Raw genomic sequence first — 11,229 nt, forward strand, 5'->3', positions numbered from 1 at the left:
GGAAGACAGACCCGTTGCATCATCCTTCTTGCTATCCATGCTATCTTACTTACCCAAATAAACAAGAGGAAGGATTAAATATATAAGTGGTTGCAAGTTTAAACCAGTAGCAAAGAGAGATCGTTAAATTCTTAAAGAAATTTGAGAAGGTTAATTAGATATGTCAACACATAAACAATTAAATAATGTTACATGTGATAATTACAACCCACTGATAGATTTCTTTACCTGTTTATCTTGCGGCTCCGGATCACCACCACTATAATTATACACAGAAGATGTTAGAAAGAAATAGTCCCTCTGAACCAAGTGTTTTATCTACCCCTCTATCGAACAATGCAAATGAGCAGATGTTTTGTGCGCCACATCTTAAGCGAAAGAAATGGACTCATCTCCACAGAAAGAACAATACTTGAAAAGCATAACTTGAGCTTGTGGGACAAAGAAACTCAACATTTTTGATTTCTGTGGACCATCTTCTTCTGTATGATTGGTGGCTCGACTGGAACTCAGAAAAAGCTTTACCAACATTCGTCATGGACTTCATTCACACGCGCTTAGGCCTTGGGAGTCTTTCTCAAGGATGTGTAGAAAGAGACCAATCAAGGAGTTCTGAGCTCCTTCTCAAGGGTCACAAGGAAGGAAAGACTATAGTTTTGCCAAGCACGAAAAGCACGAGCGTTAGTTCAAGGAAGAATATAGTATTCACCAAGGTTCGGTCAACCGTCCAACCAAAAATTGTAATGCCACCAGGGTTGGACTGAAGATAAATAACTGCAAGAATGATAAGAAAGAAGCATAAGTAGAAGACCAAATATCAATGGCATTCTAAAGGCAATGTTTTATGACCAATTTTGGTAAACGAACTGTATACAGAAGAACCTCGTGATCGACATAAAAACAATATATACACAAAGGTAATATAGACAATCCAACTAGAAAAAGCCGTTCCGTAACATATTTATCATTAGATAATATGCAACCCTTTCAATTACATTATCCAGTTGAAACAATCTGATAGGCGAAACTAATAGCACTTGCCAAAAAGTGTTCAAACTATCAAAAGTAAATATCAACTGGATAAACCTAAAAAATCCATTGATGGAGGAAGATATAGGGGAAAACCTACACTTAAACATGTTTCAGAAAGTTTTAGCATTCACGAGGTGCTATTTTTTATAGCGAGAGGATCAAAAACAAATCCAATTAGGGCACTCAGAACAAGTAGGTAGAAGGGAAAATGTTGATCTCCGGAAAAGGTAAAGGAATTTGCAGAATTTATCAGTCCTAGCATCTGATAGAGTAGTTATTCATTTGTTGCATAACTTTGTGGGATATTCATTTTCTGATTGTGGCAACCTATTTAAATCATTCATATATTTTTAGAACCTTTAAGCTGTAACATATCAACTGAGATTTTTTAAACAGTTCAGTAGCTTTAATGCTTATCTCTCATACTTCATATATGTGATGAGACTCTTTCATATCCATGATTCCCAGAGGATAAGTAAGGACTCCTAGAATCCAGCTTTGAAGGGAGAGAGTGGTGGTCAAGCAGCATAGTTCATTCTAAAATAGAATATCAAACTAAACATATAATACTTGAGAATGCTAACAATTATGCCACCATAGAACAAGATTAAGAGTCTTTGAAATCTTCCGTCAGTGCTTAGTTTATATGCTCATGTCGTTGTGATGCCTTTGAGTCATTTCACAAACTAAGCATATTAGCAACCTAAATGTGGAAAAACTGCAATCAATAACACAAAGATTTGTTTCACTGTATGCATGCTCAATTGATTCTGATAAAAGATAAAGGTTTAAAATCATATAAGGAGATCAAGAAAGCACTTATGTTCTAAAGTAAGGCAAGCCCCTTGATCAGTTTCTTATGAGTGAATGCTAACTTAGCATATCAATCAAACCACGGTTGCACTTTTCAGCCTGTATTTGCAGCGATATAAAATGTTGGTTTAAACCTAATTAAGTTAGATTACTACTAATTTCATAAAGAATATAGACTGTCATATATGAGATGACACATGGCCAATAGAAGAAAAAAATCAACTTATACATAAAAAATAACTTAAAAAGTGTAAGTACATGTTACATACCAAGGGCTTGCCGCTTGTGATATGAGGTAAGAGAAGCTAACTGAGAATTGCTATGTATTGTCACATTTTCTAGCGACTCCAAATCACTTTCAGAATAATCTTTTAGAAAGGAACTTGCCACAACAAACTCAATATTGCTTGAGCTATTTGCAGTCCTCATTTGAGACCCAGAAGGACAGCATGTAGCATAGGCATGCCATCTACTTGCTAAGGATGCAATGCCCTGAGCCCTATGAGAAATTTTAGAAGCTGCGTTCAAACAGAGAACAACAACAACTACTTGAACAACTGAAGAGACCTGTTAACATGAAATCACTGATTATTTTTCATATTCTAGAGACGTTTTTGCTGGGAAACTCAGAACTAGTTCATGAATGTGATAGAACTTTATACTTACGGCTAAGCTTCCAGCATTGGTGAAATTAATATTTCCACTATATCCAGTGGTCTGAAAAAGGGTGACAAATTGACTCACTGTGACAGCCAAGAAAAGCAAAAGGAGGAATATGCGGAACCTATGACTGATTTTTGAAAGATAAAACCGTAAGCGCATATGTTCCTCCAAACACAGATAAGTTTCTACATCTCTTTCTAAAAATTTTCCAAAGTCTTCAAAGTGAATAATTTGCAAATTACAGACAAGATTGAATAACATACAAGCTGATAAAAGAATGATTGTTAAGTAAACCCATGACAACATTGAAGCCACCAAAATTGCAGTGGAAATCCAAGCAGACTCATGGAAGGTGTACACAAAGTGGACAGTTTCACGAGCAGCCATTACAATGAAGCATGGCAATATCCACCGAAGTAGCAAATGGAAGAACTCCTGCAATTTGATACACAATAAAATTCTCAGCAACATCAATAGAAGGTCAAATTTTCATTGTTGAGACAAAATACTAAAAATCTAAAAAATAGAAAAAACAAATCAATTCTGAAATCCAAGTAAACAAAATCAGGAAAGAAAAGAGTCACACTACTATGTGGAAGTTCATGGTATGCTACTCTTCCAAATGTTCACTCAATCTAAGAAATACCAAACCTTATAGGGAAAAAATGGAAAAGAAACACCACCCCTACGAAAAATGAAAATATAAGCTAGTACATGAATGGAAACTAGACGACTGTATGAGTTGTTCCTTGTTTTGGGTAGAAAGAAACTGTTGAAAAAGGAAGTATGAAAAATATAAATTACAAGATGTGCTTGAGTTATACAATCTTTTATCAAAGATAATCATATGGATTATTTGAAGTTGGCCTTATTGAGATGGTGGCTCTTCATAAATGAACTTCCTAAAAAAATGGAAATTAACAAAGAATAGTTAAGTTATATATTCTAAGATCTAAGCAAGGGAAGAACTCCGAATGTAATTTAGATTATGGTCTCCATCGTAATATTCCATGTCCCTAAACAAAGAACAAATTCTGAACTTATGCCTTTGAATTGGATTCTTGTGAATATGTTATTTTAATCTCTAAACAATAGGACAATTTCTGAACTTCTGATGGCATTTCTGGTCTCCCTAAAGAACTTTCCTCCATTGCATCATGAAAAGTTCACATAAAAAATTTTCCAGTGGCACAGACCTTGCCCAAGGGCATTCTTTTTGTTAATCATGTTTTGTTCTAGCTCAAAACAAAACATGGAGGTGGTAAGTTGAGGTCATAATATCTGACTGAGTTTAATTTAGGTAAGCAGGAAAACTCAATACAACAGGATTTTATTATGCCTGTTGCTTTTGGTTGTGTTATATAAGATCTCAATCTTGGTTGTGCTATAAAAAATCAGAATTTAAACATTCAAACATATATATGGATCCAGTGAAGAGCTTATGGTCTAGAAACATATTGCACATTGTTGATAACTGTAATCATTGTGCTTTGTCACATAATTTTGTTAAAATAAATTACAATACTTGATATAAAAAAATGGTTTGCTCTAGAGAGGAAGAATAACACATTCAACAATCTAGAAGGCAATTAATTGTATTTGTAGCTTGCACAAATGCCTTAACCGCATAATAAAACTGCTAGATAATCAACACGTAAAAAGGGTGCACATATCACTTGTTCTGTACGCTGCTAGTCCACTATCAATTAATAGCATGATGCATAGAAAACAAAATAGTGGGAAAATGCATGGTTTTCAAAATCGAGACTGTATTGGGATTGGATGAAAAAAAATCTAAGCATCAGCATTATCTAATTAGCAGGGCCAATAAAACCGCAATCACTGAGAAAAATAATTTTAAAAAGAAAAAAAATAAATTGATATAAAAGTGAACAAATGATATTGAATTATAACATAGATATAGATTATGTTCATTAAATAACATAATGGCAATATAATTAATTAGTATAATCAATTAATTAGATTAGTTATATTATCAGTGATTTCATATTATGATTATCATTTCTATTATTTAATATCAATGAATATTATATTATTAAATTAAATATATAACTTTTAGAATATTGATAGATAATAAATCATATTTTATTACTATAGAATCAGTAATTAAATATTTGATATTCATCCTTTTAAACCAAATAGATTATGTTTTCACCAACAGTTGACCTAGTATGACAGCTGTGTGGTGTGCAGACTATGGTTAACCAAGAGATTGGATTCATATCCATGTTATTCTATTTGGGAAGGAAGCTTACAATTCATCAATGGAAATAGAATTGCCACTTCTCACCAAAAGTATCCAAGCAACCAACAATGTTTTGGTATTCCTGAACTATAATTGCTCTTAGATGCTACCCCTTTACTAATTAATTTTGGTCAAACCTAAAATAAAATTAAATTAATGTCCTTTTCCTTTTCACACCGAAAAAAATTTTAAGGTTTATTAGTAATTTCCACAAATGTAACAATCAAGGATCTAAAATTCGAGATTTAACTTATTGAGAATTTTTCTTATTAATCAATCAAGGATTGAGAGTTTGAGACTCACGGTATATTATTGAGAATTTTTCTCATTAATCAATTAAAAATCTAGAGTTCTTTTTAGTCCCACATCTTAGAATTAACAATACTGCGAGCAAAAAAGCTTTTATAAATATCTTACACTAACGATATTAGAAAGCATACTTTTCTCAACTTTTTGGCTAAGATCAAGTATGACATTAAATTAATTTTTTATAAAGGAGAGTCGTTATAGTAGCAACACCCTAGCATTGTATTATTACATCGATGTGGTGCACCCTTACTCAATTTATAGGTGATCTTTTGGTTAAGATTAAGTGTAGTATTTTCTTATTAGTTTAATATTTGATATAAAGAATTAAATTAATTTTTTAACCAAGGGCGGAGTTACATATAGCTTTGGTGGAGCTCCACCTGGTCTAGCTCACATGTGTGCGATCTCCACCTGGTCTAGCTCACATGTGTACGATCGCTAATAATAATAAGAAGCAACAGGAAAAGACAAAAAAACATAATATATAATTTTCATAACAATTGGTTCAATTTCCCCTTAAGCAAAAGCAAAAAACCGAGATAGTTTATTTCCATCCATCTCATCATTGGTCCAAAAGCTCCAAGTTTCAATGATTGTTTTGCCATGCTAATAGAAAAATCTTGAACAATAAGAAACAATTCATCGTCTTTTGATATGCTCTAAAGGAAAGACGAAGATAAAAAGGAGATGATCGATCTAAAAACCAAATGCGGAATCGCAATCAACCCAACCTGGATTTTTCGGACATACTCCTTCTGGAACCTCTCTACATGTCCGTGGTGCTGATCCACGAACAGGAACCGCCGGATCCCGTACTTGAGAAGGTTCCTTGAGATGCAAGCAAGTGAGACGGCGGCGAGCGATACCTGGGATAGGAGGACGCATAGCTCGAACTGCTGGACTTTGTATTCGTCGCAGGCGGAGCGGGAGAAATGGGAGAGGAGGATGGAGGTGGAGGGAACGACGATGCCTAGGAGGAAGAAGGCGGCCCAGGAGGAGGCGAGGCGAGCGCGGAAGGAGGAATCGGGGAAGCCGAGCAGGGAGAGGAAGCCCTCGAGACAGCGGAGCGCGGAGTCGAGATCCTTCTCCTCGCACCCGTCCGTTGCGGCCACGAGAGGCGCCTCAACTGCTCCGGCGTCCATGGCCGGGATCAGCTCGAAAGCAGAAAGAAGGCGGCGTCGAGGGAGAGAGAGGGGGAGGGTGGGCGGCTTTAAAAGGTTGCCAACACGCCAAAAAGAAGATGACACGAGATGGGACACGAAGGCGTTTCCGATGTGGACGGGCAACGACGAGGACACGACGTGCGCCAGCTTGGTGTCGTGACTTCGGTCGTTGTTGATTCGATGAGTGATTCTGGGGAAACGTGTCTACGAAAATTAATTATTACAAGCAAGCACAAACACGTGGCAGTTGACGGTTGGAAAGATTTTATATTAAAAATAAACCAACAACTTGTATGTATAAACACAAGGATTTAGTGCCAGAAATACTAAAATAAAATAAGGAATTAATTTTTTACGGAGACGTACATTCTATTTAATTATTTATACCTAAAATGAACATAATTAATTTACTATAATACAAAAATTTATCTTAAATGACATAAATATAGATATTCCCTAATTAGATGTAATATTATATTTTGTTCTAATAATATTATACATCGATATCACGTACAATGAGGAAAGATATTTTCTTCTGAGCTTCGAATAGTGCATAATAGTATCTATAGTTGATTTAATTTAAATTTAATATATGATTTTAGGTGGTCGAATATTTATATAAAAGATGTAATTTAACACCTTCTATAGGAACGAAGTCAAGAATTTCGTATTAAAAGATGAATCATGTGTACTTATGTTAAAGGGTCCCTGTTTGTTTCCATTTTTATACTCTTATATTTCTTACATTAAAACATTAAAAAATTAAAGGTGCGAGGGAAGGGCCGTGGTCATCGCCCCTAGTCATGTTCCTCTTTCTATACACACATGCTCTTTTTTAAAACAATTTGTTATAGTGGAGGGCAAAGAAGAATGGTTTATCAAAATTTTTTTTTTTTGTTTTAGTCTAGTACTAACTATTAAAACTACATTGTAACATTGATTGTTATTATGTATTATAAATATGTAATTTAAGGTAATTTAAACTTTTGGGAGGCATATTGTCCATATATAAAAAATGAACTTGCTACGTGAGTTTGTGATCATTGGAGTACGTACTTGAAAGGCATAAAAATATGATCCGACAAACATGAATTTTTTTTAATCCTAGACTATAGATCAATCCAACTCTAATTAGATCTGTATTTAGTTGCGTCCATTGTGCGACCGTCACCTCCCCAATCTTTGTTGGCCAAAACCTAAGGGTGGTTAGGTGATTTTCCATTCCTTGAGTTTCCAAAGTTTTCGTTGATTTTACATCATGAAGGAAAAGACGAAGGGTAAACAAGGAAACTAACAAGAAGTGAAAGAAAACAAGAAAAGAAAGAAGTGAAAGAAAACAAGAAAAGAAAGAGGTGCGATGCATAACAAGAAATATTTTGATTCATTGAGAATAATTTTAATTCATTAAATGGAAATTAGAAAGATAATTAAAATGTGAATTTTAATTGTAAGTAATTAAGAGTGTAAGTTGTAAATGATATAATAATAATAAAATTAAATGATTTAAACTATTTAATTAATTTAAATAATATTGGGGATTAACTACTCATGTCATTTAGTATTATATTAAAATATTAAAGTATTTTTTAATAGATTCTTGTTCTCCAAAAGCTCGGTAGTAGACAAATTCTTAGGATAATTCCGCATATAAGTGAGTAATCTATCATTTTTATCTCCTTAAATTATTTTTATGTATGAATAAATAATTAAATAGATTATATATATTATATCATTATTTTGAAAAAGGCAATATAATCGATATTAAATATGAGTTGATGTTGAGATTTATCTAGTGAGATTAAAATGAGGGAAAAGTTAAAAGTTAAAATGGGTGTTTTGTATTTTTCTTTTACTTACCCTTAAAGTTGCTTCAGACTTTTGTGGCTCATTTGCTATCTAGGTATTCTTTATTTATGATTCTTATTACTTTTCATATATTTACATATCATATGATAATACGCTAAAATTAGTAGAATTTTGATGTCTTTACTTCTAACTCATGTTGCATTTTACTTGTGCCCATATATATATTTTACAACGACAAAAATAAACTAGTAGAATTAAAACAAGTTATTGATTATGAAACTTGAGATATATAAGAAACCCCATGCATCTAGTAATTGCTCTTTGAGTTTAGCCTATAATAGAGTAGCCAACCGTCCACAGGAGTATATGGTAGCTTGAGATTGCCCATTGTCAGCATTCAGAGGCAGTACCTTAACCGACCGCAAGAGTATGTGGTAGCGAGTTTTGACGCCACAGTAGTAGTCAAGATATATGTTCACCGGTGGCATATCAAATAATAATATTAAATTAAGTGAATACTACCTCTAGACTTTTCCTTTTAGTAGATTTGTTGCTTATTATTGCATTATATATTTTGATGCTTATTATCATAGTCAAAATGTAAGTTCAAGTTTCTCCCAATTTTAATTGCTCTATCCGTCCTTGATATCAAACCATATATAATCTTGCGGCATGATTGAAGTTGTGTAATTTTGAGGTGATTTAAGCATGCATATAGAAGGTAAACCTATGTTCTTTAAGTTATAGCAAACAATAAACAATGAGTTTCAAAAAATTTTCAGAAACATTACCTTTAACTCTTGTATAACCTTAAATTAAGTGTCGTGAATGATGTATTAGATTAATCATTCATGTAAATACCAACTACCAATTTATGGGGCTACCATAAATGATGTAGAATCATATATTTAGAGGCCTTCAATCATTATTTTCTTTTAAATCTAGAAGAATGCAATTCGATAAAACTTTAATTATGGTGTACGTTGAAAAGAAAAATGAAGGTCTAAGTAAAGATATTTGCATATGTGCTTCCCTCTGTAATATAACTAAATAATCATAATAGAAAACCACGAACACTCCTTTCGACCATGCATCTTTATGTGGAATCAATGAAGGTCTCCAAAGTTCACTCAGCATGGTAAGTGAATAGAATAATGATTATAGCGGTCGGGAGATTGAAACTCAACAAAAGATTTAATAATTTTTGCCGACTCCACTCATGTACTTGCCAATTTAAGTTCTTGAACTCCTTAATAACGTGAGACAATTGTGAGGGGGCTACTACCATGACAGTACTATTTTTTTTTTAATATGGAATCAATGAATATTTTAGGTGAAGAGAACACATGTATGTATTCAAGCATGAGATGCCTTGCGCTGGGTTAATTGAATTTTAGATTAAAAAAGGATTGAAAAATTAGTCAAGGTGATAGATCGAGGAGGGGAAGAGAATTTAATAAGTAGGGATCTTATATGAAAAATAACATATAACGCAGCGTAAAAAGGATCCCTCAGATATTCATGTGAATATGGTATACTCGTTCTTACTACTTTATCAGATAGAATAGTTACCTTTGTTGCGTTAGCGATACTCCCAACAGTAACTTTGATTCTTCGGTAGATCTCAGCACGATCAGAACGTCCGAGCCTCCATGGTATCCACACAAATATGTCCCATGTTCGTTGCACAAACTTAGATTTGGAAAATAACCACCTTCTTTGTGTTAGCAAGTTTGGGTAGTTCGGCCAAGAGAAGAGGAGGAAGAAGACAAGCATAAACTATTCATGAAAATGGATAGCAAATTCCTTTGGTACTCATCCAAGGAATACAAAAAAGCTTTTGTCTTTTGGTCTTCCTTCTTCAATGCATGATTAATCTAAATTAATCATCATTATTTTTCTTTAATGAGTAAATTCAATTGAGTCTAACTCAATGTGTCTAATTCGAATTAGACTCAATCCAATGATTGGATTCATTTGAGTCTAACCTAATGAATTTAATTCGGATTAGACTCAATTCAATAGTCCAATGGTTCATCATATTTTAGTCAAACTAAAATGCATCCATCTCCAAATCAACATATTCTTTGTGTGTAACCCAATATGCTCTCATAACGTTGACAATATATCTAAAACTATTTTAGATACATATGCAATGAATGACATTTAACAATGCATCATTGTTACCCAAGTGATGAGAATGTCGAGATCTGACATAACCTTTCTGTATCTATTATCTTATATGACTTGGTCCTTTTATTCTCGATATATAGATTGATCAATGAGGCATAAATTGTGACATCCTTTTATCAATCTTTGTATTTCTTGATCTCTAAGTAGACTCATTTAACCAAATAAGCTCAATATCTCATGTTGATTTATTTGAGCATGACCATGCATTTTAGTAGTCCTACTTAATCAAAGGGCTCACAGATATCATTTTTATCATATGAAAGAGATAGGTCATATCTACATCACTTACATCCCTCGGCATAACTTATTGCATACCTAGCTAGTGATCGACTTTATAGTCCACCTTGTTACAGGTGACATTTGTCGATACCAAAGTACACAACTTGTGTAGGGAATCGTAGTGACTTCAAGTCTAAGGACTATTCATACTAATAGTCACTATGAGAATATTTATGACACTCATATAACAATCCATGAAATATTCTTATGGTGGGCCAATTCAGTATATATTCTCTAATATATGCTCATGTGTCAACTTGATATTTTATATCCATGACTTATGAGATTAAGTTATCAATTGACCTACATGATAATCTTAACACACTAATATTGTCCTTGTATATTAGTGTTGTTGGTGTAATTTCTCCTGGGTTAAGGTTGACCAGGTTGATTAAGCTTGAGTTGACTCAAGCTTGACTTGATGTTTAAGTTTCAATGTTTGACAATATATGGATATTACAGGTGCAATTGTCTATATGGGAGACTGACGGTCAAAGGTTGATTAAAAGAGTCAAGTAGGTCAAGGTTAACCAAATACTTGACTGGGAAGTCCTAATTGCAGGTTTGATAAGAGCAAGTCTAACAAGAAGGTTGGTAGAAGAAGAAAAACCTAGGTGGGTCAGTGTTGACCGGACACTTGGTGTAAAAGTCTTAGTGAGTGAAGTCAAACAACTATAAAGTCCTGGTGAGTTAAGCTAGGTAATT

At 33.6% G+C, this 11,229-nt stretch overlaps 1 protein-coding gene across 1 annotated transcript; it reads right to left on the reverse strand.

Moving 5' to 3' along the window:
• Nucleotides 1–146: 146 nt before the first annotated feature.
• On the reverse strand, nucleotides 147–6,260 carry LOC122021760. The gene is made up of 4 exons (XM_042579914.1): nucleotides 5,815–6,260; nucleotides 2,512–2,943; nucleotides 2,115–2,412; nucleotides 147–774 (listed from the first exon to the last, which is right to left on the reverse strand). The coding sequence occupies exons 1-4, from the start codon at nucleotides 6,223–6,225 to the stop codon at nucleotides 632–634; spliced, it is 1,284 nt and encodes a 427-aa protein (XP_042435848.1). The 5' UTR covers nucleotides 6,226–6,260; the 3' UTR covers nucleotides 147–631.
• Nucleotides 6,261–11,229: the final 4,969 nt, after the last annotated feature.

The sequence above is a fragment of the Zingiber officinale genome, chromosome 9A (assembly GCF_018446385.1).
Source record: "Zingiber officinale cultivar Zhangliang chromosome 9A, Zo_v1.1, whole genome shotgun sequence".
Taxonomy (NCBI): Eukaryota; Viridiplantae; Streptophyta; class Magnoliopsida; order Zingiberales; family Zingiberaceae; genus Zingiber; species Zingiber officinale.

Excerpts from the sequence above, each read along its gene's own strand:
- LOC122021760 (XM_042579914.1), bottom strand. The coding sequence starts at position 6,225 with ATGGACGCCGGAGCAGTTGAGGCGCCTCTCGTGGCCGCAACGGACGGG. Across the intron at positions 2,944-5,814 it reads AGTATGTCCGAAAAATCCAG|GAGTTCTTCCATTTGCTACT; the intron begins GTTGGGTTGATT and ends ATCAAATTGCAG. Across the intron at positions 2,413-2,511 it reads CCAATGCTGGAAGCTTAGCC|GTCTCTTCAGTTGTTCAAGT; the intron begins GTAAGTATAAAG and ends TCATGTTAACAG.